General features: G+C 39.8%; 2 protein-coding genes across 2 annotated transcripts; both read right to left on the bottom strand.

The window, feature by feature from the left end:
* Positions 1-2,545: 2,545 nt before the first annotated feature.
* LOC127787500 (uncharacterized) lies at positions 2,546-4,667 on the bottom strand. Its single transcript, XM_052315560.1, has 3 exons — positions 4,475-4,667; positions 3,683-4,000; positions 2,546-3,591 (listed from the first exon to the last, which is right to left on the bottom strand). Exons 1-3 carry the CDS (start codon positions 4,665-4,667, stop codon positions 2,546-2,548), a joined length of 1,557 nt encoding a protein of 518 aa, XP_052171520.1.
* A 4,898-nt stretch (positions 4,668-9,565) lies between these two features.
* Positions 9,566-27,111, bottom strand: LOC127786980 (uncharacterized). Its single transcript, XM_052314799.1, has 7 exons — positions 26,945-27,111; positions 12,629-13,038; positions 12,287-12,456; positions 12,126-12,206; positions 11,570-11,645; positions 11,396-11,482; positions 9,566-10,183 (listed from the first exon to the last, which is right to left on the bottom strand). The coding sequence occupies exons 2-7, from the start codon at positions 13,026-13,028 to the stop codon at positions 9,996-9,998; spliced, it is 1,002 nt and encodes a 333-aa protein (XP_052170759.1). The 5' UTR covers positions 13,029-13,038; positions 26,945-27,111; the 3' UTR covers positions 9,566-9,995.
* Positions 27,112-27,462: the final 351 nt, after the last annotated feature.

Raw genomic sequence — 27,462 nt, 5'->3', positions numbered from 1 at the left:
CTGGTAAACTGGGTCCCATTGTCCGTGACTATCTGTTGAGGGACACCGAACCTGCAGATGATGTTGTTCCATAAAAAACTTGCTACCTTTGTGATAGATATCTGTGTGAGCTCATTTGCCTCCGCCCACTTGGTGAAGTAATCTACGACCACAATAGCGTGCTTACACCCGCCGCGAGCTGTTGGAAGTGGCCCGATCAGGTCGATGCCCCATATGGCGAAAGGCCAAGGGCTGCTCATTTGTCGAAGATAGGCGGGGGGAGCTCATGGCACTTTAGCAAACCTTTGGCATGCGTCGCACCTCCTCACCAGGTTCGCGGCGTCTTGCTTCATGGTAGGCCAGTAAAAACCATAGCGAAATGCTTTCTGAGCCAAGGATACTCCCCCAGCATGATTGTCGTAGTGGCCGGCATAGATTTCATTGAGAACCACTTGGCAATCAGGCTCATCGATGCATCTAAGTAATGGGACTGAGAACCCCCGCTTGTATAGCATGTCGTCACAAATGCAATAACTGGCCGCCTGGGCTCGAATCCGTCGCCCCTCCAGCTTATCGCTTGGCAATTGACCTCATTGCAAGTAGTCCACGATCGGCTTCATCCATGAATCTGGCCTTAGCTCAATTGTTAACGCCTCAGTTTTTTCCTTCGCGCTTGGTGCTGCTAAGAACTCTATGGGGATGGCTCCCAATGAGTCAGCTTCTCCAACTAAAGCCAAACGAGCTAGGGCGTCGACATGAGAGTTCTGACTTCGCGGGACTTGATTTACTTCGCACTCCTCGAAGAAGCGTATCAACTCCTGAACTTTATGGAGGTACGCTACCATCTTTGGGCCCTTTGCTTGATACTCCCCTCGTACTTGGCAGACCACGAGCTGGGAGTCGTTGAAGATTTTTAATCGCCTCGCCTTGACTTCCTTTGCTAAGCGAAGACCAGCTAGCAATGCTTCGTATTCGGTTTCGTTGTTGGTTGCTCTAAACCCGAACCTCAATGCGTAGGGGATTTTATGTCCCTCCGAGCTCACCAGGAGTACACTAGCTCCTGACCCATCTTTACTAAAAGAGTCGTCAACGAATAATTCCCAAACTGACGAGGTTGGGGGGACTGATTCTTCGCAAGCCCTGTGAATTCTGCAACGAAGTCTGCCAGTATTTGACCCTTTATGGCTATCCTTGGCTTGTATTCTATGTTGAATTGGGTGAGCTCAATAACCCACTTGAGTAGGCGGCTGGATGAGTCAAGCTTCTATAAAATCTTCTTCAGTGGGTGCTTGGTTAGCACGCTAATCTGATGGGTTTGGAAATAGGGGCATAGCTTTTGGGACGCGATCACCAGGGAAAAAACGAGCTTTTCCATGGGGGTGTATCTTGTTTCGGCGTCGAGTAATCTGTGGCTTACATAGTATACTGGGTATTGGACCCGGTCTTCTTCTCGGACCAGGGTGGCGCTCACTGCGTACTCAGACACCCCTAGGTAGACAATCAATTCCTCCCCTTCCTTTGGCTTTGACATGAGGGGAGCCGACCCCATATATTGTTTCAACTCTTGGAAAATGGTCTTGCACTCTTCCGTCCATTCGAAGCTATTTGCTTTCTTCAAGATTTTGAAAAATGGGATGGATTTATCAGAAGATTTGGAGATGAACCTGCTAAGGGCCGCGACCTGTCCATTTAGGCTTTGCACTTCCTTAGTCTTGGTGGGCGATCGCATGTCAAGTAGAGCTCGGATTTTCTCAGGGTTGGCCTCGATTCCCCTTTCGTTCACCATGAATCCCAAGAACTTCCCAGAAGCCACACCGAACGAGCATTTGAGTGGGTTTTAACTTCATCTGGTACTTCCTCAGAATCTGGAATGCTTCTCCCAGGTCGCTAACATGGTTGACGTCTGTCTGGATTTCACCAGCATATCATCGACGTATACTTCCATGGTCTTTCTAATAAGATCTCCGAACATCATGTTGACTAGCTGTTGGTACGTCGCCCCTGCATTTCTCAGTCCGAAGGGCATTACCTTGTAGCAGTATAATCCCCGGTCCGTCATAAAGGAGGTATGTTCTTCCTCGTCGGGATTCATAGGGATTTGATTGTACCCTGAGTAGGCATCCATGAAGCTCAGAAGCTGGTGGCCGGCCGTTGCATCCACGAGCTGGTCAATTCTTGGCAGAGGGAATCTATCTTTCGGGCAAACTTTGTTTAGGTCTGTGAAGTCGATGCAAGTTCTCCACTTCCCATTCTTCTTCTTCACCAGGACCGGGTTAGCCACCCATGTCGGGTATTGGGCTTCCCAGATAAATTCACTGGCTAGAAGCTTGTCTATTTCTTCTTTCAAGGCCGTGTATTGTTCAGCCGTCATTGGCCTCCTCTTCTGACGAACCGACCTATGGTTGGGGCTAACATTGAGTCAATGCTGCATTATCCCTGGATCTATTCCCACCATATCTTCGTGGTTCCATGCGAATACATCCAGATTTGCTTTAAGGAATTCGGTCAGTTGGGATTTTACCTCGACGGAGAGGCCTTTGCCCACCTGGAGGCGCCTTTCAACGTCTTAGCTACTGACCATAACATCTTCCAGCTTGTCCGCCGAGCTGGCGGTTTGGTCGTAATCCATGTCGCGTGGATCCAGGTTGTGGCTGACTCCCTGGCCATTAGTGACTCGAGCCTCCCATTCGGAAACCATATTTATCTTTTTTTCTTTAAGCCCTATTTTCAATGCTTCCTCATAACAACGCCTCGCCAAATGTTGCTCGCCCTTCACACAACCGGTCCCCTTCGGGGTCGGGAATTTGACAGTTAGGGCCTTGGTTGAGACAACTAGGTCTAGCTCGTTCATGGCAGGCCTACCTATGATGACATTATAAGCGGAAGGACTGTCAATGATGAGGAAGTCCGTTATTGCTGTGGCTTGGAGGTCTGATTCCCCAATTGTTAATGGGAGCTTTATACGCCCTTTCAGTATTACCGCATCGCCAGTGAATCTGTATAGTGGCTCTGGAGAGGATGTCAACTGGTCCAACCTTAATCCCATCTGGTTGAAACATCCCTTGTACATGACGTTCACCGAGCTACCTATGTCGACCATCACCCTCCGTACTTCCATATTGCTAATTCGAGCTCGGATCACGAGGGTATCATTATGCAGCCAGTGCACGCCTTTGAAATCATCTTTAGTAAAAGAGACGTCTTCCGAAGCTATCTTGACTTTCTTGGAAGGTCCCTCTTGGCTGCCATCTTCGACAAGGAGAAGGTGGCCGGCTTCCCGAACATATCGCTCGTGCGACCTGTTCGAAGTTCCTGCGATATGGGGCCCACCATGGATAGTGAAGATAGTTCTCACCGTAGGCGTCTGGTCTTGCTCGGGAGCTCGATGAGGGCTTTGTTGAGCCGACTGTTTAGGCTGTTGATCCCTAGGACGCACTACATAGTCACGTAGCCAACCTCTCTTGATCAGCTCTTTGATTGCATCTTTCAGCGCCCAGCACTCAGAGGTGGTGTGCCCCACTTCGTTGTGATAGGCACAGAATTTTCTCTTGGTTCTGTACTTGTTGGGAGTCTTCAGGGAGTTAGGCCTTTCAAAATCCTCATTGTTGCGTTCTGTGGCAAAGATCTTGTCTTGGGAATCAGATAAGACACTGTAGTTTTCATACCGACCCTGGTGTGTTGGTCGCTCACCCCCTACCCGAACCTCGCCTTTTTGGTCGCCTGGTCGTTAAGGCTTCGTCCTCGACCTTGCGAGAGTCCTCATCAGCTCTCTTCTTGCTCTGGCCGATGTGTACAGCCCCCTTTTTCTGGTCACTCGACTTTTTCAGGCCGAATGCTTCTTCCCACCAGACCTCCTTCGCAGCTCGCTCGTAGAATTCGCCAAGGTCCCTCACCGGGGATTTATAAATGCTTCGGTAGAGTTTCCCATCCTTCCGAAGCCCGGCGGAGATTGCGGTCAGGATACTCTCGTCGGAGGGGCTCTCGACATTATTCACTTCACGTTTGAACCTTTCTATGTAATCTTTCAAAGATTCGCCAGACCGTTGGAATATTGTAGCGAGGTGGCATGTTGGGGTGAGCTGCCTTCAGAGCGACCTGTACTGATCTATGAATTTCTTCTGGCATTCCTCCCAACTACTAATGCTGCGAGGGTGAAGTCTCTTTAGCCACGCTCGGGGGATATCTCCCGGGGTCACATGAAAAACTCGACATTTGGCCAATGAAAGCATCCAGGTGGTCGAAAGGGTCGTTGTCCCCCTTATACTGAGGGATGCTAGGGACCTTAAATCTGCAAGGGAGGGACTCCAGCTCTATTTTCCTGGAGAACGGGGTCCTTTCTTCATGGCTTTCCCTCCGATCGTGCGCCCCATGTCTAGCTTCCAGCTGCTAGATTCTCAGCATTAGTTCCCCCACTATGGGGTTCTGATTTGCCGACCGCCCGATGAGGAGTTGTTCTTCCCAGGCGGACACTGGTCCTAAGTGAGGGCAATCTCACGGGAGAGGCCGCCTCCTATTCTCATGGTTAGGGGAGCTACGGTGGGTGTCATGGCTACTGCTGATCCCCACCAAGGAATCCCCACGTTGTGGATTCCCAAGTCTGCAATTCCCTCCATGGGCATCTTCGTGGCGATTTCTACAAGGGCTTGCACCGATCCTCTGTTTGGCGAGGTGCACCCCAAGCTCCCCATCGTAGCATCGCGACTCTTCTGCCCTTCGAGAGTGTAGGTTGGAGAAACGGACCGAGCCAGCTTGCCTCGTGTCCCTCCTATCTTCTCTTTCTTCTGGAGGGGGTCTGCCGCCTGGAGGTCGAGAGGCAGCTGCCTGCGCCTGCGTTGTCTGGGCTTGTGTCTAAGCTAACACCTTCATTGCATTGGTGAGCTACATGACAGTGTTCTCCAATGTTTCCTGACGTTGTTGCCACATCTGCATTACTTCTGCGTCGGTGGTTGGAGTCACGGGCGGGTAGGGGCACCGTGAAGGGACTCCATGGATAGCTTCGGCCAGAAGAGGCATGGAGATAGACGCCACAACTCCCCCAGCTTGCGAAATCTCCGGCATACGGTTGGCGTGATTTGCAGGTCAGTTGGTTGTTGATCCGGAACCTCTCGTGTTTCCAGTTTTCGACATTGATGTTTTACCAGAGCGAGCCCTCCTTCTAGCGCCAAAATGTCGATGTTTGGAATTAGTCGATGGAGATTTGTTAACCTGCACCTGTATGGTAGACCTGAGAGAGAAACAGCGATGTATTCGATCCGATTTACTGAGCCGACGGCTCGTCCCTGCAAGGTACTCCGAAGCCCAAGTTAGTGAGCGAGTAAGCAAATATATCGGGTGTTCATCAATTAATGGTAAAGAGTACCTACCCCGGCCCTTAAGAGGGTTGGTTGATATATATATCAGCAAAAGCTTCTTTGCCTGCTCCATACGTGTACAGGCGATGGGATGGAGTAGTCGGCGGGGGTGTCCCTGCCGCAGCAAGGTGTCAATGAGACCCTCATTAATGAAGACGGGATCTGCCATTAATGCAGATGGGATCTATCATTAATGAGAATGGGATCTGAGGAGGATGTCCGGAAATCCAGGTGTGGCTGTAATGATGTTGTTGCCAGAAGGCCAGGATGGGACTGGCATGGGCCAACGAAATGGGCCAAGAGAATGGGCCCAAGGGGTCCAGCCAGGACGACCCTTGGCTTGCCGGTATGCCGCGACACGCACCCCTTCTACGATGCGAGCTGACGGGCTAAGCCAACAAGCTATGAAGGTCGCTGGGAACTTGCTCAGAGCATAATCGGGGGCCTGCTCGAATATGCCAACGAGTTAGAGGTGCTACTAGGAGCTCGCTTAGCCCCGATGTTTGACCCTGAGCTTCAGCACTATCTGAGCTCACTTCGACGGGCTCAGTTCGATTTTTACTGGGCCTTGAGCATTTGGGCCGAATCACCACGTTAAGTCCAGCCCACAAAGTGGAGCGGGAAATACCCGTAACATCATCTAACTTGGGCTTTGCCCCTAGAATATTCAAACGTTCTAGATGAAGATTGTAGCATATATAAGGATGAATGAGGCAGAGAATGACACTTAGCAAAGTACATGATAAATTGAATGATAAATGAAATGTATGTAATGTAGCTCATGTATTTAAGTTCTGCTATTTTGAAATCTGAACGTTTTGAAAGCATAAGGATGTATAACCCTATTTAAGGTTAATGATAGTTGAGAAAATTATGTTTGTATTAAGTTATGTTGAGGAACGATGATTTAATGATCAATGTTAAGATATCAGGTTCGATTCTTGCTTCTGCATTTGATGTGTATAATGTTTCTCTTTCGAGAAAAATGAATGGGAATTCTGGGATGGATTCGATGAATGATGTGGTTTAGCATTAGTTTGGAAAAAAAAAAATTATTGTCCCAATTTATAACGCGCCCGGGAAAGCAAGGCGTTACAACTCTATTTCTTCATTCCTTTTCTTCTTCTTCCCCTCGAGTAGTACAATCCTCTATTCCTTTCTTATCTTCTTCATCTATTGTACCTTCTTCTTATTCTAACCTTTCTTTGTTGTCAACTTCTTCTTAACAGTCTATATCTAATCCTTTACCTAAATCTACTTCTAATCCTACTCCTTCTATTCATCCTATGATTACACAATCTAAATCCAAACATCTTTTGTTCTATTCTCCTCATGCTTTAGTGAGCACTCTAGAGCCTACTTTAGTTCATGATGCTCTCTTGGATCCTCGAAGGGTTAAGCTATACAAGAAGAATTTTATGCCTTACAGAATAATGATACATAGGATCTTGTTCCCTTTTCTTCTAATATGAATCTTATTTGTTGTAAATGGGTGTTTCATATTAAATAAATTTATGACAAGTCAGTTCTCAAGTACAAATCTCGATTAGTAGCTAAGGGATTTCTTCAAACTTCTGGTATTGATTATGCTAAAACTTTTAGCCTAGTTTTTAAGGTACCTACTATTCGAGTTTGTTTTCTTTGGTTGTCACATTCGATTAGGATATTTAACAAGTTGACATGAATAATGCCTTCCTTAATGGTGATTTAAGTAAAACAATGTTCATGTCTCAACTTGAAAGCTTTGTTAGTCTTCACTTTCCTTCTCATGTTTGTCGATTTGAAAAAATCTTTGTACGGTCTTAAGCTAGCTTCTCAAGCATGGTATACAAAACTTAGAACTGCATTACAAGGTTGGGGATTTGTACGAGCATTTTCTAATGTTTCTTTCTTTATTAAGAAATTTTCTCATTATGTTTTGTTCATCCTTGTTTATGTGGATGATACTCTTGTCACTAGTTTTGATCCTAAAGTTCTTCAATCATTTATTCGAGATCTAGATACTCATTTTGCTCTCAAAACTTTAGGATCGGTGAATTATTTTCTAGGTTTTGAAGCTCATAGAGACAACACTGGTATCTATCTTACTTAGTCCAAATATGCAATAGATTTGTTGAAAAAAATTGTTATGCAAGACTATAAGCCTTGTCCTACACCAGCCAATTTGGGGGTTTCCTTAACAAATGATGGGGAGTTATTTTCTTATACTTTTCTCTATAGAACTATCATTGGTTCTCTTCAATATCCCACATATACAAGACCTAATATTGCCTTTATGGTGAACAAACTAAGCCAATTTTTATCCTCACCAAACCAGCAACACTTGTTGGCTTGCAAGAGGTTACTTCGTTATCTGAATGGTACAATTGGATTGGGTTTATTATCCACTCATTCTCTCAATGATCTATCTCTTACAGTCTATACGGATACAGATCATGTTTGTTATAAGGTTACAAGGAAGTCTACAAGTGGATTATGTGTTTTTCTTGATAAAAACTTGTTAATTTGGAGTTCGAGAAAGTAGTCTGGTCGCTAGATCTGTTAGAGAAGCTGAGTATAGAGCTATTGCACAAGGAGTCACTCAAATTTTGTGGTTGAAGTTTTTGTTTTTTGAACTAGGCTATCCATGTTCCAAAGTTCCTATTATATGGAGTGATAAGTATAGCTGGGGATCTTTTTTCATTCTCGTACTGAATTTATTGAAATTGATGTTCATTTCATTTGTGAGAAAGTCGATAATGGTGAAATTGAAATCAAATATGTTCCTATACTTTATCAAGTTGCTGATATCTTCACTAAGGGTTTACCTAGAGATAGATTTCTTTTCCTATGTCATAAGCTTGGTCTTAAGTTGTCTTCTATATCTTCTAGTTTTGTTGTTACTCCAAACAAGTTACAATACAAGACTTTTTTCTCTACGGAGTCTACTTTGAGGGTGAATGTAGAAAAGATATAATTTTTACAGTTGCTACCACTTGTCAACTACGGTTATGATGTTGTTAAGACTGTTTAAATATTGTTACTTTCAATTAGTTTGTTGTAATCAAATTGCTCAACTTGCTACAACTTGCAAGTTGTTTGTTGAATATAAATATTCAGCCAATTTTTATTTCTATTATTGAGAAAGGTATTATTTTTCAGAAACACTCCTCTCTCTTCCTCCCATGTTCTCTCAATCTTTCTTCTATTTTCTTTCTTCATCCCTACCTTGAATCAGCTTTCGCTTCAAAAGTAGTCCGCCCTTTTCTGGCGTAACATCAGTCTCTCTCTCTCGCATGATGATGATTCTTTTTCTATTACAAGTTTCTTTCTGAAATTGAGATTGAAGCTTGATGATGCAATATGGTAATGGTACCTTCCTAATATAGAGCAGAAGAAATCCAACTAATAATTAGCATCTACAAGATATTCATGAAATCCATGCAGGTCATATTTCTAATAGTGTCCGTAACACAAGGGTGTGGTGTCGTTGTGGGGATTGACCGAGTGCTTACCCAACTAGCATCTTCAGGTTCTGGATCAAGCGGGCAAACCAGGCAATAGGATTGAAAATAAACAGAGCCGTTCATGAGAATGGAGGGAGGTTGGGTTATGGGTCCTAAAATAGACCTGCTCGGGAGGAGTGACCACGGACAATTAATCTCATGATCCCCAAACTTCTAAACTGCGAACACGTGTGCAATCTCCCAAGTACTTGATGAGTGAGTGACCATGCAATGCAAATCAAATAAATTTTCGTCTCTTACTTCATAGTTTCTACTTACCCATGCAAATCAATCTCTGCGGGCAACTTCCTCTCTGAAATACCAAAATCTCCCGCTCCGCTTTGATGGAAATACGGGACCCCATCGTCGCCCAAAGCCCGCGTGACATGAACAATTCTTTTGACATCCATGAAGACGATGGCGAAGATTTCTTTGGCTGGGTTACCACGAAAATACTGGAAATTAAAAGTTTTTTGTTTTTAACGTTTTAATTTCGATGCATCCAGAACGAGAGAAGGATTCACGATAATAAATTATTTAAACAAAACCATTCAAATCCCGCAAATCCTCCCATAAGGATGGATATTCATCACATTCCATTCATTGTGAATGGCGGTTCCTTCGCAGAGGCAATGAAGAAAGTGAGACATGGTGAAGGACAGTCAAATAGAGTCCAAAGAGAAAAGGGATGGCTGAAAAACTAGTTCCTACTGTCAGATAACGCAGGAATTAATTGAAAAAACAAAAACATAAAGTGCAAATACTAAAATATAAATCACATAAGATATTTATAAAAAAATCAAAATCACAAGTGTCCCCTGGAAAGCTCAAAGACACGGATCGTTCAATGAGTCAACCAACGATGAAGGAATTATTGATATGCGTACATGTTCACAGTTTAACATGGTTTGGCTGAATCACCGACAGGAAAGATGTTAAAAGGGTGTTCCCCCAACCCAAGGACATACCTATATTAAAGATATCATCAATACACAACCCAATATAACTTGCAAAAAAGAAGCATATGCTACTACATCTAACGTGCCCTTCTCAGTTTAAGCATAGCCTACTAATGGATGCAGAAGCAGGAACAAGATGGTAGCAAGCTCTAGACAAGACCAACATGCTGTGCATTGAACCAAGGAGGGGGGAGGAGAGATGCAGCAAGGAGAGCACCTACTCAACGCCTCCTAGCTCTCGCACCAGAAGAGCCCATCCTCTCACCAGCGTCTGCTTTCATTTTCTCTAAAAGCTTTGAATATGACGGGCCGGTTTCGCCTACACCAGATCTCACGCCCCCCAACTCAGTTGAAGGGAGTGCCAAATTACTCCTGCTTGCCTGCCCGTTTTGACCACTTGATCCAGAAACTGAAATAAACAAATTACATTATACAGTTGCAATCAACAAGAGTCCACAAAGCCCAGGATTATGGACATGACGTTGGATAATAAATACAGAAGCCCACCAAAAAATTTCCCAACTATAACAGCACCAAGAAGCTAATGTCACACAACATTCATCCTATCAATGTTAAAAAATGCAACTCAAAATAACTTAAATTCAAACCATTTAAGGGTGAAGCTTCGACCAAGTTTGTTTCATATAATACTTTATTGTTAAGAGTTTGATCCTGTGTGTGTAGCCACTGGACCTATTAAAGGAATCACGTCAGAACAAAAACAAAGGGGCTAATATGCATACAGAAAAGGATGCATAAACCAAAACAATATTCATTTCCTCCAACATGCTGAGCATCTGTGTTTATTGCAATAATTTTTTTATTGAAATTTCTAATTACCTCAATATTACGAATTTCCTCCCTTTTTTTTTTTTTTTTACCAAAAGTGAAATCCCCTATTCTGCAAGTCAAGTGGAATGGATTGGGCCAAGAAGGTTGGGCGAAGAACACAATTTTATCCAATAGCCACTGGTTGGCAAAATAGAGGTTTGAGCTCACTGTTGAAAACGCCAGACTACAGGTCCTTTTTTATATATAAAATAAAGCAGCAAAAGTAAAGGTTTAAATCAAATGCAAGGAAAAAAAAAAATGATAGTAATTCCTCGGCTCACAAAAACCCTTGCCATTGAAGATGCAAACAGCATAAGCAACGACCCATACATGTTGGACAGAACTAGAAATATGACATGCATTCCATGAACATGAGGGAGGGGCAGCAGAATATTTTTCAGATGCTAATTAGTTGGATTCGCTGCTCTCTATTAGGAAGTTACCATTACTTCATCAAGCTGCAATCTTAATTCAGGAAGAAACTTATCATAGGAAAGTTAGAATCATCATGTGAGAGAGACTGTGATAAACCCCAGAAAAAGGCTACTTTATGGTGTCTCAATGATTGTAAATAACACAATTTGATTCTCTCCCTATAGAATCTCAGCATGAATCATCCAAATGAAGTAGACAGCTTGCACATCATAAGAACTTGCCAGGAAAACAATATGCACGCAGACTAAAAATCTGAATAAACAAGATCTTAAGGATACATGCCACTAGAGGCCAAAACATCAATTCAAAAGCATATAAATGTGTAGCCAAATCAGAAAGGCATTCTTAGTCTTACCATCATGCACATTGAAACCTTCACTCCAGGCTGGTAAGTGCTTTCTAGCTTTTCCTTTCCAAGCTTCTTCAAAACCAGCTAGCTCCTCTGATGCCAAAACATTTAAAAAAAAAAAAATTGAAAACATCAAACTGAAAAGCACTTGCAGCTGCAAGTCTGGATGCAAGCATATACCTTCATTAAGGTTGTGCAAGGTCTGCATTGTACCCACTCTACCATCAGAATTCAGCTTCCTGGCAACTGTATGACCCTAAAGCATAACAAAAACATTTCACTTTTGCCATTGTCCAGACATGAAACAGTACAAAATACATGTGGAATGGCTAATTAGCAAACAGTACAAAAATTCAACAGATTGTGTTTTATCAAGAACCTAGTCCTTACTAATGTTTTCTTTGAAGATAGAATTGGAATTGAGGGAGAAACAAACAGAATTTGAGGGAGATGATAACAGAAAGTAGGGAGAAGCCGAGAGAACAATAGGGGAAAATAAGAGACTTTAATAACTTCTTGACAATTCATTCATATCAGGGCACTGTGGGGTTACAGCTTTATATATAAAGCTAACCAACAATTATTTGTGGCGGTTACAGCAGTTATCACTTCCACTTCCACCACTCCACTACACCTAACTATCCTAATGCATAATTGTAAATAATAACTGAACAAAGATATAACAACTGAAAAAAGAAACTTCACAATTCAAGGACATGACATGTTTTTCAGTTACCTTATCATGGATGCCCCTAGAAACTTGATGAGAAGCTCGACCACTGGCTGTATTAGCTTCTCTGCTTTCATCAATTGTCAGCTGAAAATCCAATCAAACACAACATAAGAAATCACAAAAGGGAACAAAAGTTTGACTTGGAAAAGGATCAAAATACTAACTCCATCACTTCCAGTCCTCCTCGCTCTAGATGAGGTATAATATGCTCCATTTGCACTGCCATACGTGACGGAGGAACTCTGAAATGTGAAACTGTGAGTTTGGGGACGTGAATGGGTAGTCTTCACTCTGCTCAAATCATTCATGTACTGCATTTGCTTGCGCTTTCTCCCTGCAAGACCATGACATTAACCACCTCATGCTGGCAACAGTAAAAACAAGAAGTACAAACAGTGGAAACAAATATTAGGGCCAATGAAGGGGGAAAACAAAAGGCTTTTTCTGGTCCCCCCTGAGCCGGGGGGTGCTTCTTGTTCATGTAATTATCAGAGAAATATGACAACCTTCAGCTTCATCCTCTGGTTCCTCAACATAAGGCTCTTTGTTTGATCTACCATGCTTTCTGGGTTTATCTTTCTTCTCGTTATCTTCTTGTTCCCTTTCATCATCCGAGTTTAATTCTTCAATTATTGGTCGACTGGGTCTATTAGGCTGGGAGACTTGATGGCCAAGAATTTGAGGGGCATGTAAATCAGGAAAAGGATTCCCGGCAGGACCAAAGAAGCCAGACTCAAACACGCCTCCAAATGGGCGTGTGAAGAAAGGATCATCGAAAGGGTCCCTCCCTCCAAAGAAGCCAGGCAACAAACTCCTTGGACCTGCAAAGCCACTAAACCCGCCAAAGCCAGCAAAAGGGTCACCAAACCCAAAAAAAGGATCCCCATTTCCTCTGTTTCCTTGCATTTTCCAGGTGCTGCAAGTAGCAAAAACAGTTCAGTACACAATTTTTAGGCCCCTCATTAGTAACGCACAATCAGGTAGAACATGCAGGTTACAGAAAATGCATACATGGAAAACATAATAGCAAAACATATAACCAAAAACAAAATAGCTAATAACCGTGGGAAAATATTAAATTATGAAAAAGTGAGGAGCATAAAAAAACTGAGCAGCAAACCCTAAAATTACTATATCCAGAAATCAGGGATTAATGACGCACAAAGAAAATCAAAATACACTTCTATCAAGACTACATCTACTTATGTGAATAGTGTTACATAAAAGTTATCATTTACTTAGTATATGAGAGTTGATGACACTTGGAATTCGCATTAAAAATAGTCATCATTTCCTATGGTTTCTATAGGATATTGAGAACCATTGTAGGAGAAAACTAGTCATGTCTTAAAGAACCACGCCTATGGGATTCTGTAACACTCTACAGAACGCAGGCTTAACAACCTCATGGAAAACCTAAACCAAATTCAGTCTAGCCCAGGAGTCGTATCAAATATCTTTGATTTTTTGCCCAAGTAAGATTAAATTATAAAAGAGGAGCCTACAAAATGCAGCAACCCCCAAAAAACTTAGTGTTGCTATGTTAGCAAACCAGAGTATAATACATCTGTGTTTGAGAGCTGTTGACACTTAGAATTCTCAATGAAAATAAGCCTGAAAACATGGACATCATTCTCCAGGGCTTCTATCGGATATCAAACACAGATGGGTGAGAAAACTGGAGTCACTTCTTAAAGAACCACTTTTATGGGATTTGGTTAACAATGTTAGATAGCAATGCAGATGCAACAACCTCGTGAAAAGCCTCAACCAATTCAGCCAATCCCATCATTTCTGTCAATAGCTTTAATTTTCTGCCCTTGTACAAGACCTACATACACATTCCATCAAATTGGTTTCATACACCTTGGTTTTTCTTAATCTTCCCTCAATCACCATCTCTCAAAGTTCCATGGCATGGCTTACTAGCTTGAGCTCTCTATAATTTTCACAACTTTGAATCTCCTTTATTCTTGTAAATAGGCACTAAAGTACTCTTACCTCCACTAGTCCAACATCCGTTTTGATTTAAGGATCATATTAAATAATGTCATTAGCCAAAAAAATTCCTCTTCCCCCATGCATTTCCATATTTATATCGGAATATCACCTGGTCCAATTGCTTTATTATTCATCTTTTTTCAATGCTTCCATTACTTTGTTTGGACATATACATCTATTGAAGATGTAATTCCTATCTCCTTTAGAGAAGGGATGGCAATTGTAACTGAAACCGTGGGAAACCGAACCGAAACCAAACCGATCAACGCGGTCAAAAACCGTTTGACTGGGTAATGGTTTGGTTTGGGGAAAAACCGAACACTGTTTCAATGGGTATGGTTTGGTTATGGTTTTCACTAAAACCAAACCAAAACCCGAACCGAAACCGAACCGAATGGTGGGTAACCTAATCAAACCGAACCGAATATATTATATATATAATATAATATGTATAATATGTATATATAATATATATATTATATACAAATACAACCCAACCCACCCCAGCCCAACCCACTTGCCTTGCCTGCAAATCTTTCTCCCCTTCTCTCCCTTTCTCTTCTCATTCCTCTCTCGATCTGGCTCTCGCTCTCTCTCACCCTCGCTGCCTCTCACTCTCTACCTCCTTTCTTTTGCTCGTGCGCGCGCTTCTCCCTCGCTTTCTGCATCTCTCTTGCTCTTGCTCGCCCTTACTGGATCTCTCTTGCTCTCGCTGGGGTTTGGCTCGGCCCCTCTTGCTCTCGCTCGCCCTCAACCTCTCACCCTCGTTGCCTCCTTTCTCTTGCTTGTCCGCACGCGCTTGCCCTCGCTCTCTGCCTCATCTCTCTTTCTCGTCTGCTAGCGTTTGCCCTCGCTCTGTGCCTCTCTATTTCTCTCGCTCGCCATCGCTGGCCCTCTCTTGCTCTCGACCCATCTTGCCCTCGCTCACCATCGTTCTCTACCTCTCTCTTGCTCTTGTTCACCCTCGCTAGCCCTCTCTTGCTCTCGCTCGCCCTCGTTTGCCTTCCGGCCTCTCGCTCTCGCTCGCCCTCTGCCTCTCGATTCTCGCCCTCTCTCACCCTCTACCTCTCAGCTCTCGCCCTCTCCCCCACTCTAGCTCGAGGGCTCAGCCAGTCAGCATCGCACGCCCTTGCTTGCTGCCTCTATTTTAGGTATTTTTACTTGGTATGGTTTATCTTTTTTAGTTCTTTGATTCTCTCGATTGATAGCTAAATTTAGGTAGTTTTTCTATTTTTTGGCCATATTTTTTTTACTTGTTTATGCTTGATTTTAGGTAGTTTTTCTTTTATACTTGTTTTTACTTCTTAACAATTGTAGGTTTGGAGATGAGATTTTATATCCAAGAAGTTTTGTAACTTTATGCAAGACTAAGGTAATTTTATTAGAATTTATCTTTGTTTGTTGTGAAATTATCAAACAATTTTATGAATGCTATTTGCCTTTGTTTGTTGGTATGGATTAAACTAAAAAAACCATGGTTAAATCGAAACCGAACCGAAACCGAATGGTTTGGTTATGGTTTTAAATTTTTAAAACCAAATGGGTAATGGTTTGGTTTTGGTTTTAGGAGTTTAAGTTTGGTTTAGTTATGGTTTTGGCAAAAACCGAAACCAAACCGAACCATTGCCAACCCTACTTTAGAGTTAAGAAGATGCTCCAACATAATACTTGTTTTTCCATCTTCATTGATTAACTTTGCAAAATACTCCTTCCATTTCCCCTTGGTTTCCCCCTCATTTGCTAGTATTTTTCTGTTTCATTTTTTTGCATGTCACCTGGCTTGAATCCCTTATTTTCCTTTTTATTGCTTTAGCTAGTCTATATATATATATATATATATCTAACCACATCTTTTGTATCAGTTGTTATAAATTTTCATAAGTTTTTGACTTTGCTTCACTAACTGCTTTTTTTTTTTTTTTTTACTTCTTTTTGGCCAGCCATACTTCTTTAAGTTTTCTTCATCAATACATCATTCATGTAAAGTCTTGTAGAAAGCTCACTTAGTTTTGGTTTTCTTCTTGTACCTCTCATTCCATACCAAAACTCTTTTTGATTTGGGACGTTTCCCTTTGACACTCTTTTTGAATAACAATAGCAATTTCAATTCACATTTGGTCTGCTTCTCTTTCTACAAGACAATCCCCTCTACAGCACACTTTTCCCTTGAAAATAATTCATTTTTCACCTTTAAAATTTCACCTTCAGATTCTTGGAATTCATTTTACATCATTTTTTTCCCTCCATTTTTGTTATATGGATGTCAATTACTACAATCTGTCTTGAGCAATCAAACATTAGTAGAATACTTATAAACAATACTCTAGTCTTATAAGAAAGTAGTCTATTTTAATCCATTTTTATATGTGATCATGTATTTATCCCCATTTCTTAAACCTAGTGTGACTATGATAAGTGTCATATTTTGTAGGAAAATCCAGAATAGCTTCACCCTCATCACTTATTTTTCCAAATCCATAACCTCCACATACATCTCTGTACCCATTCCATTCTCTACCCACCTACCCATCTAAGCCGCCTCCTATAATTATCTTCTCTCCTCTAGGTATGTTTTGTACCAATCCCGCTAAATATTTCCAAAATTTTGTCTTTATATCCTCTACTAACCTAACTTGTGATGCACATGTACTAACAATATTCATGGTCTCTCCTCCTACAACTATAATAATCCTCTCTACTATTCTTTTCACATACATTACTCCATCCCTTAGGTCTTTATCCATAATACTCCCTACTCCATTCTTAACCCAATCCTTCCCTGAATACCAACCAGAGTCTATCCAGATTGTCACACATTTTAGCCTTCTCTCTGAACCATCCTCTCTCTTAAGAGGCAGATAATACCAATTTCTCTCCTAATCACCACATTCACCTTTTCCATAGGTTTTCCTGTCAATGTCCTGAATCCTGATGTTCCAGGATTCATTCCTTAATCTATGATCCGGGACTAACTTCTTTACTCACATCTATCCATGAAAATACAAGAACCCTTGCAGATTTAACACTACATCCAGACATGAATGCTGGACTAAATCATTTTCACTAAATTTAGACAATCCAATGTGTCACCTATGAAGGATTACATCCTAGAGATTTTTCATTTGTCTAGAATTCACATTATCTGATCGAATTCTACGCTGGCTGTTTGACTACCTAACACAACCCTCCATTAGACAAATTGAAGAGTTTTACACTCCTCCATTATTGAAAAATCATGTTCATATACCTCAAGTATATGCTTCCTGAATTCACATAAGAGGCGTCAATACAAGGTCATTTAGAGAGTAAGGCTCCATTTTGCATCAATCTTTTTAACTGCTCTTTTACCTTTTTACCTAATAGAAAACTAAGGTGTTTTGCAGTTAGATTTTTGTGCTTAACAATAACAAGTTCTTAAGAACAAACGACCATGAAAAGCTAGAAATGAAAAATGTACAAAAAAATTAAGCTTTTCTTATTTTAACAAAAGAAACGACTCATACTTTTATGCAACTCTTTAGTACGACTTATGTTATTCTAGGGGTATAGTCATTATTTTTAAAATAAGCCCATCTAGTATTCATTGTAAAAACTATCTTCTGGCTTCATAATCAAATAGACTCGCAAAAACACATTTAGTGAACTAGTTCTAAAAATTATTTTTAAATAATTGACTTCAAAATATTTAAATTTTAAGAAACAACAAAAATGTTTCCCCTATCAAAAAAATTATTCTCATACAAAAAACTATTGTCACAGCCCTAGGGTTTCCTAGGGTCTAGAATGGGATTTTGTCAGAACTTGAGAAGAAAGAATAGAATGGATGGGGAAAACATAACAGAAAAAGGGAGAAATTGAGAAGAAAGGGGGAGGGTTTAGAGTTTAGACGAAACAGAGAGAGAGAAACAGAATGGATTCATTCAATCAATTCATACCCCTTATTCTCTATTCAACAGCCTATTTATAGGCAGTTTACATCCTTGCAGTTATTACCAAACTAATCAAGCTAACACTCTAACAAACTCAAGTAACTACAAACTAACCAACCCCAATATAATTACTACTATTGCCCTTTGGGTCAAGACAATTCCCCCCTTCTTGAGAGATTTCTTGTCCTCAAGAAACTTATTATAACTGAGCCTTATTCGTCACCCAATTCCAGTCGATACTTCTCCTTCATATTCGTTCTCTACTTCTTCCATGTTCAGTAATTGTCTTGGGCATCGATGGCATGGGCTGAATTTATCCCCACATTTATAACATAATTTCAATTTCCTTCTCTACTCTATAGCAATTGATTTGGCTGCATCATGGCTTGGGTAAACTTTAGAATTCACATTTACTTGGTTCCCCTCCAATGGTTGATAAAACATAGGCAGAGTTACTGTTCTGATTGTGTTCTTACTAAAAATTGCTTCCAATGCAAGCTCCTGTAACTTTGCCGTCTCAATAGCCTACTTCATCGTCTTGATAGTCATCTTGACCATCAGCGTCAACTCCTCCTTAAGACCGCTAATGAAGCTGGACACAAAATAATGCTCTGTAAGTGTCGGCTGTGAACTGCACATCAAGGATCTTAACTCCTCAAATCGAATTTGATAGTCAGCCATTGATCCTTCTTGTTTCAACTTATTAAATTCTTCAATCACATCCGTCATAGAATTTTTCCCAAAATGTTCGCACAAGCCTTCAGCAAACTCAACCCAACTGACCTCAACTTTCCTTGTTTGAACCCAACCTTGATACCATGAACCAACTGTATCATTAAGATAGGCTAATGCCAAATTGATTTTCTACCCCTCCACTACATTGTAAGACTGAAAAAATCTCTCACATCTATGAATCCACCACCTCAGTTTCACTCCGTAAAAAATTGGTATTTCTAGTCTTGGTGTGGGAGTGTAAGTAGAGGTTTGAGAATTGCTCCTTACTAGAACAGTTGGGCCCAAATTCGAGAGCTCCTTAGCCTGCTGCACTCCAGAAACTCTAGGCGGATTGCCATTGTCGAGCAAAATCGGATCAGAAACAGATCTTTGAGGAGATTCCGATCCAGAAGCTTGAGGGAGAATTTCATCACTAGGCAAGATTGGATCGGAAACAGTTCTTGGTGGGAAATCTATTGGTAAATGGATTTGAGGCAGTAATGTCGGTAGCATGTTGAACATGTTGTCTATTCTCTACCCAAATTGATCCATCATCTCTTGGTGCCTCTCCAATTCCCTCTACATACTCTCTCAAGATGAAGCGAGATCCTCTCACATGCTCTCCCTTATGGCCAAAATGTCCTCCCTACTGCGGTTCAAGGCCTCTTGAGCCCGTATCATCCTAGTTTCCAATGCTTCAATCCTTGATTCAAGTTGTTTCATTCTCGTGCCTTCCACCATCTAACTTCTTTTTGGAGTAAGTCTGCCGCAGATTCTCCCATATTTCTTTCGCAATGGCAAGGAATGTCAAGTTTTTACTAATATCTGGTTTCATGGAATTCCATAAACAGAACATAATCACTGAATCTTCTTCATCCCATGACATGAATCCTTGAACTGTTTCTTTTGGACTAGGTCGGTAAGATGGCCAATCTTTCCTCTTCCTTTGAGAAAAGTCCGAACTACCTGACTCCACTGTAGGTAGTTAGTTCCATCAAGCTAGTATAGAGGATTTATATTTTGGAAATCGCTTCCACTTCCTATTGCAATGATAGTCGTAGGTGTAGACAATATCTCTCCTATAGTAGTTGAGATAGAATCTTGAGAAGTAGTTAGACATATTGTGATGAAAAAAAAAAAATTAGGAAAGGTTGCGATGAAGGCAGAACAATAAGGTGGCAATGAAGGCTAGAGAATGGCAATAAAAGCCGGAGAGACAAAGAAGGTTGGAAACAAGAGAAGCAATAAAGGCCGGACAAAATGCCCTAGAAAGATGGCTCTGATACCATGAAGGAATTCACTAAATTCTCTTATACTTACAACACATATTTGCAGTCATATTTAAGGTGAGTCTTATCACCTTCATAAGGAAACCTTCAATCTAACTTCCAAGGAAACTATCAATATATCTTCTAAAGAAACTAACTATTACAGAATCATACACAATTAGGAAACATAAACAATTAGGAAACTAAATAATTAAACAACTGACTGTACATTTTATATCTACATTAAGAAACATAATCTTCTGCATTCCTTGGTGAGCCAATTAGCCAATCAGCCAAGTAAGACTTCTATTTCCCTTTATTCCAACAAAACTAACAAACTTCAGTACAATTACAACTATTGCCCTTTGGGTCATGACAACTATATACAAATAATACCATTTTTCAAATTTGTACAGTTTTTATTTTGAAAATGCAAAAACACAAGGCTAACTTTTTTAAGTGACTATCAAACACATTGTTGTAGCTTTTTTCAAGTCAATTGTTTCCCTACTAATTTTCAAGCCAACTTTTTTACCAAAAATAAAAAAATTTCCAACCTAAATCCCAAATGTCAAGGTTCTTAAATGCTTTAAGGTAACATGATTTGTAAGGTAACATCATAACCACTTGAATTACGAGCCTAGACATCTACAGTTATTTAAATATCTTTTTTATAACATTTCGATATGTCCAACTAGGCATGGATGAGATTGATTAAAACAAAAAGATTTATATTTAACTTTGTGTAAAAATGAATATACTACCAATAAACATAGTATCTACAAGAGTAAATCTAAAAGAAGATGGAAAACAGCACAAAAATGCCAATTTTTTGTACCAATCTCAATATGGATATGCCAACTATGCTAGCATCAACTATCAAACACTAATAGTACCCCCAGGACCCACCCATCTCCATTACAACACATTTGTTTCCAAAACACTTTACTTACCGAACAAGTGTCCCTCTCAATTTTTAGGTGTAAAAAACAATAAATGATAAATGTAGAAGAATAGAGAACAAAAACTATTAGAGTTCTGAAATGCACAAACAATCTAAGTTGACTTCGATGTTCCTACAACTAGAACAATGAAACCTAAAAACTATTCGCTGAATAGCAAGAAAGCACATGTTAATAAGTTTTCCAAGATCTAAAACAATGAAACCTCAAAACTATTCACTAAAATAACAAGAATGCTTATATGTGACATGTATATGTTAACATGAAACACAGCTAGTGTAATAACTCAAAAATTGAAAATAAATAATAATTGTTTAAATCGGTGTTTGAGGACATTATTGATTATTTGAGAATTTAAGAGAAAATATTTATTAATGTGGGTTTGAGGAAAATAAGGAAATAATGATTTAATTTGTATTTTGGTGATTATTGAATATTTGTGGGTTAAAAAGGAAATATTGATTTATTTGGATATTTGGAGATTTAAGAAAATGTGTATTTATATTATTTTGAGAAAATAATTATTTATTGAGGATTAAACTCAGTTTAAATGGGTTTTAATTAGCCAGGTAAGTAAAGAATTATGTATTAAACATTCTGTACGGTTAGAATTTTATTTTAGGTCCTATTTTGTTAATTTTGGTAGTTATTCTATTTTACAGCATGTATTATTTTGGTGGTGTTTAAGCTTGGAAATGCTATAATCAGCTCAAACGAGGCAAGTTCCCTCTAACCTTGCGATCTCTTTCCATTTTGTGAACCCCTCGCCTTCCCTTAATTCGTTTCGGTTCCGCGTATTAATTATACGAAATGAGGATTTTAATAGCGTGATTTAGTGTAAAATAAATATGTGACTTATTGGGATTTTATTTATGGTGAGCCTACGTGGGATTTTAGGCGGCTAAATTATTTATATTACACGGTTAGATTTAATTAATGTGGGCTATGATTTTATTAATTGTTATTAAACATTTTACTTCGTAGCGGGAGTGCAAGAAAGGCAAGAAACGGCCGTGTAAAGGCAAGCTCCTAACCCTCTCCTCGTGTTCTTTAATTCCCGTGAAAGACCCCGTGATTTCTCATATTTTATCCTCTCCCGTACTCTAATTCGGCGTCTAGCATTGTTTATTGAGTTATTATTCATTTGTTTTCATTTGTTCTAAATTAAATCCGGGACCTCTTGAATTTTATTTGTTGTGTGCCTACGGGGGTTTGTACCGCCCCCATTCCTTTTGGGAATGATGCTGAACCCGGCTTGGGGACTAGGTTCCTAGACATGCGAGTTTATTTCCAGTTTTCTCGGGTTTATTTATGGTTCAGTTAGAGCTATTGAACAGTGGGGTAGGGGTCGGCTGTTTGGTGACGTTGGGGTAGACTATCGTACGGCCCTGATGTGGACCGTCGGGTGGACACTCCTACTCGCTGGCCGTTGACCGATGCCGGGCACTGCTGATTAGCTCTGCCAATATGTGATTTACTACACGTTTAGATTCATTATATTGCTGTTCATGATTTGATATGCACATGGGTACGGGTTGCATGTTGGGATATTCATTTATTGAGTATGCTTGGACACGGACATTCTAGCTGGTCAGGTTGCATCCAGTACGGGCATATGCATCGCGTGTGGTTTACTATGTGGGCGGAGCATGGCCTGATGCCTGGATGTATGGGCGCCAATGTATCACGTTAATGCTCACTACGCCATTGCATTTCTATGTGCATTGCATGACTACTGGTAGTTATTAGTTCTCAGACGGGAGTACCGTTCCGAGGGAGCCTATGTCTCGGGTGTCGGGAGTACCGACCCGGGACAGTGCGCACAGGTTTGTTGGAGATACATGTTGCCTCTCAAGGCAGCGGCAGGTTGGTATGGAACTTGGGTGCCGTGTGTCTTGTGTGGGCCCCAAGGACCGGTATGTGCTTTTATTATGTTATGCTATTGTGTTGTAGCGTCTCATGGCTTGTGTGTACCTGAGGGTTTATTCTGGTGAGAGTTTATTAGATCTATACAGCCTTCAGCCTTTATTTCTTTACGCTTACTGAGTCTCTCGACTCAGTTTGTTTTTCCATCATTCCAGGTAGTGGCAGTGTAGGCCATGGTAAGGGAGTCAGCTTTTAGCGGCAAAGTCGGTATGGTGTACAGATAGTCCCGTCAATCCCTGTCAACTCTGATGTCTGAGTAGGATTTACTCTAATATTTTGTACTGTGCCAGGTCTTTCCTCGAGTCTCGTGTATGTCGGCACAGGAGTCTGTGTTTATTTATTTATCATGTGACCGCTGTGCTAGCGGGATACTCGTAGTGCATGCATGTGTTTAGCTTCGCTTCTGCTATTCTTATTTTTGTGTATGCATGCCAGGGTGGTTCTTGTCTTGTATTCCATTCTTTTCTCCTTCCGTAGGCGCTCCCGTTTGGGTAATCCGAGTGGTTGGGGATATCTGGGCAGAGGTGCTTGCAGCTAGAGAGTTTTCACAAGATTAAGACAACAATGCATGGAAGTAGGTATATCTATCTTTGACAGGAAAAATAAAAAATAAAAAAACAAAAAATCAATACTTCTTTTGTTGAGGACTACATAATATTGCATCATTTTCACATTCCAGATTTTGCAAAATATGTATGTGCAAAAGATCTTGATAGCCATTTTTGCTAAAGATATGAACATATTGAGTATGGAGCTTTTAGAATACTTAGATCTAAGAAGTCTAAAAGTGGAAGAATAAATATCTCTCAATTATTTGTGTCCTGTGAAAGTGTTTTGCTTTCAGAATTTGCTTTCATGTTTTTTCTTTACACTGCAATATCATTCATATGTACCATGGAAACAAAAATTTGTGTCCTCACGATGATCACGCACCATTTATGTCCTAAAAAAACAGCTTCTAAGATAAGCATCGAGACACATACTGTTGCACGATGAGCTTGTCCGACACCACATTAATTCAAACAAGGTATCCACGCATGAGGGGTTGTACTTCTTAGATAATTTATAGAATCCAATATTCAAAAGATGTTTCTTTTCCCATAACTAACATCAATTTGACAACTCATAATGACTTTTAATGAATATAGTGACAAAATTAAATGCCATAAGAGATAAGAAATAATAAATAAAAACACATATGAAGTGTGAAACTCATCCCAAAAAATAAAATAAATAACTAAATTCTAAATTTGTCACACATGTAACATAAATCTTTCCTTCCACATGCATTAGCTGCTTGTGAAGAATATCACACAGATAAAGGTTACTACAAATTACATAAGGAACAAGCTTTGATCTTGTCCAAGAAAATGTCAAATTGTTCTTTAGTCTCATTTGTATCCATGTAAATCTATCATGTTGTTTTAAGTTGAAACTTTTTTTTCCCCAACTTATTACATTGTTAAAACTGTTCAATTAAAAAAGATAAGTGCTTTTATCGTAATTTTGTAAAATCCATAGAACTGATCAATGAATCTTTATAGGGATCAAGTTATTTTTTATATTTGGGTGCATTTTGCTACATCATGTGTGATGATATATTTTTAAATTCTTATACTAAAGACATCTCTCTCTCAAAAGGCATAATATTTTTACAGTTTGATCTTTTTTGGGTAAATTGCACAGACCCCTTGTGGTTTGGGTCATTTGCAAGGAGACTCCTATGGTTTAAAAATGTCTCTGCAAGTCCTTTAACTTACTGTTTTTACTCAAACATGTCATTCAAAGACAGTTTTACACCCTTGTAGTTTAAAAGTGTCTCGGAGGTCAGGTCCTTGTGGCTTAATATTTTTGCTCAGCCACCTCATTCAAAGACATTTTTAAACTGACAAAGGGGTGTCTGAGTAAAAAAGGTAAATCACAGGGAACCTCTAGAGACATTTTTAAACCATGAGGAGTCTCTATACAAATGGCCTAAACCACAAGGGATCTAAGTGCAGTTTACACATCTTTCTATGATATACTTTGTGATTCTGAGGATACAGACTTCCATGAAAGGTTGTAGAAATTGAGAGCACTACCCAGGATACCCGTTTTAGCCCTTTTACAATCACTTGGCACCATGCTTACCAATTATAACACGAGAAGGAAAAGACATTTATTAGTTGATTGGTATTTTTTGGGCAGGGAGAACAAAGAATAAGGGCATCACATTCTTCTCTGTTGCTCAATAGTGCATCAATTATGAAGCATTCTCTTTAACATATTCAGAGTGGCTTGGGTCATGCGATGTACATTGATAGACCTTTTATGTTTCTGTCATGTTCCTAATAACTAAGGGGGGATACATTCTAGGGTAAAAGGAATGGGCAGATGAAAGGTCATTCTTCTAGAAGGAAGTTAAGAGAGTTGCAACATTTTAAAAGCTGTAACTTTGGAAAGTGGAGACCCTTTTGGCACCAAATACTAGCCACAATCAATATATAATTATTGATTGCATTCAGTGTAGAGGCATAGAAGAAAATAATCAAAAAAACTTCTGATTTCCCTCTCACACTCTCTTCTCTCTCTTTCGGATTTCCCTCCTATCTCTCTGTCTTCCCTCTCCCTCTGGAATTCTTCTCATTTCCCTCTAATTTCTTAACCAGATTCTCACCAAATCAGGGAGAACTTCCTGTCATATTCAAGGATCTAACAGTTTCTAGATTCATAATTGCCCAGGGAGACTTCTCAGAAGAATTGGAACATCACTCCTTTATGTGCATTTTAGAATATTTGGATAAGAAAAAATAGGAGAGAGAGCTTTTGAGGGTAAAAACAAAAAAAGAAAAACCATTTATTAAATAAAGAAATAGGAGACCTTTCCAAGTGGATCCTGTTTTTAAGTAAAGAAACTCATATCACTTGACGGGTTAGAAGAGATCTAATAAAAAAATCAGTTAAAAATACATATCACTTAATTATTAATCCAAAGGACGTGCCAAGGAGGTGGAGCATTACATACCACAATAAAAATTGCATCAATTTCATAGCTTCTCCATCCCATTTATCTAGTATCTATAGTTTCCCAAAAAATAGAGCTAAACCTAAATGAACCATATCTATCTAGTTCACAATGCTTAGACTCTTTAAAGATGATAAATATTGAGTTTCAGTTTTTGACCTTGCAACAAATTATCTAGAAAATAAGTAGCACTACTAGCTTATTCACCGTCACTCAACCAGATTCACACAATTCTCATTTTCTACCACATCGAACAATTAAAATAACATAAATAAGATTCTACAGACCAAGAACTAATGGGATCCTTTCATTTATTTGCAAAAGGTGTGCACTGGCAGAAGTTCCAGCCTTCAAGTAAGGGCAGTCATTCATGTAAAACCATGAAAATGAGAGAAATCACAGAAGCATCATAAAAAGTTATATTCCTAAATCAAATATCATAAAACATCAAGATTTTCCGTCTACTTAAAATGACAACCGTTTGGAGACTAACTTATTAGTCAATAAAAAAGTTGAATTGATATATGACTATTCTGAATCAAAGCTAAAATCATGATAACCAAAATTATCTAAAGACGTTTCTGTTCCAAATGAAGAAGTTCCTAATCAAATTTACGAAACCCTAAAACCCATCATGTCCCATTCACCTACCGATAACCATTTGGAAACTAACTTCCCAATCAATATCAGTTACATGAATATATAGACCATCATGAATCAACCCCAAGAACACGGTCAAGAAGATAATCAACAGGGATCGGTTTTTACCCCGAACGAAAAGGCTGCCAATGAAAGCAACGAACAAGAAAACCAAAAGCAAATAAAAAGATATAGATATGAATTCGAAAACGTCATGGACGAAAAGATCGAAGTCCAAGCAAAATTCACGCCCTCCCCCGGAACAATTGAGAAATTCCCTTGCGATATCAAAAAAAAATTGAACCAATCGGATAACCCTAGCAGAGAGAAAGAGAGAGAGAGAGAGAGAGAGAGAGAGAGAGAGAGAGAGAGAGATTACCTTATGCGATCGCGAAACGGAGATTAGCAAGAAGGGGATTGCAGAGAAGATCAAACCCCGAATAGACCAGATAGGATGCAAGCCGAATTTGTTTGGGAGTGGTGGAGAGTTCCCTTATAAAGGGCGTAAACTCGCCGACTAGGCCCGTTTGATGTTTGGCTGCAGGGAAAATAGGAAAGAAAACAATGGCCACCGACCTATAATTGAATTAACCTAAAACTTTTCAGATTCAAAATTAGACAATTTAAATTTTTATTTAAACAAAGCAAATTTTAAATATTCATAATACTAAATTTGGTATTTCTTTATAATTAAATTTGATGTTTATTTCTATAATAAAATAGATGTATACATAAATATATATACATATACATATAACTAATTTTTTAAAAACATTTTCCTTTTGTGTCAATTAAATATTAAAAAATAAGACAAAATTATTTTTTATATAAAATATTTTACAAAATGAAACCTCAATCTCTTCCAATTTTTTACTTGATTCCAAAGAGGGAGAGATA

The sequence above is a fragment of the Diospyros lotus genome, chromosome 12 (assembly GCF_014633365.1).
Source record: "Diospyros lotus cultivar Yz01 chromosome 12, ASM1463336v1, whole genome shotgun sequence".
In the NCBI taxonomy this organism is placed as follows: Eukaryota; Viridiplantae; Streptophyta; class Magnoliopsida; order Ericales; family Ebenaceae; genus Diospyros; species Diospyros lotus.
The sequence above is the reverse complement of the archived record's forward strand: the minus strand, read 5'-3'. Positions and strand labels throughout refer to the sequence as shown.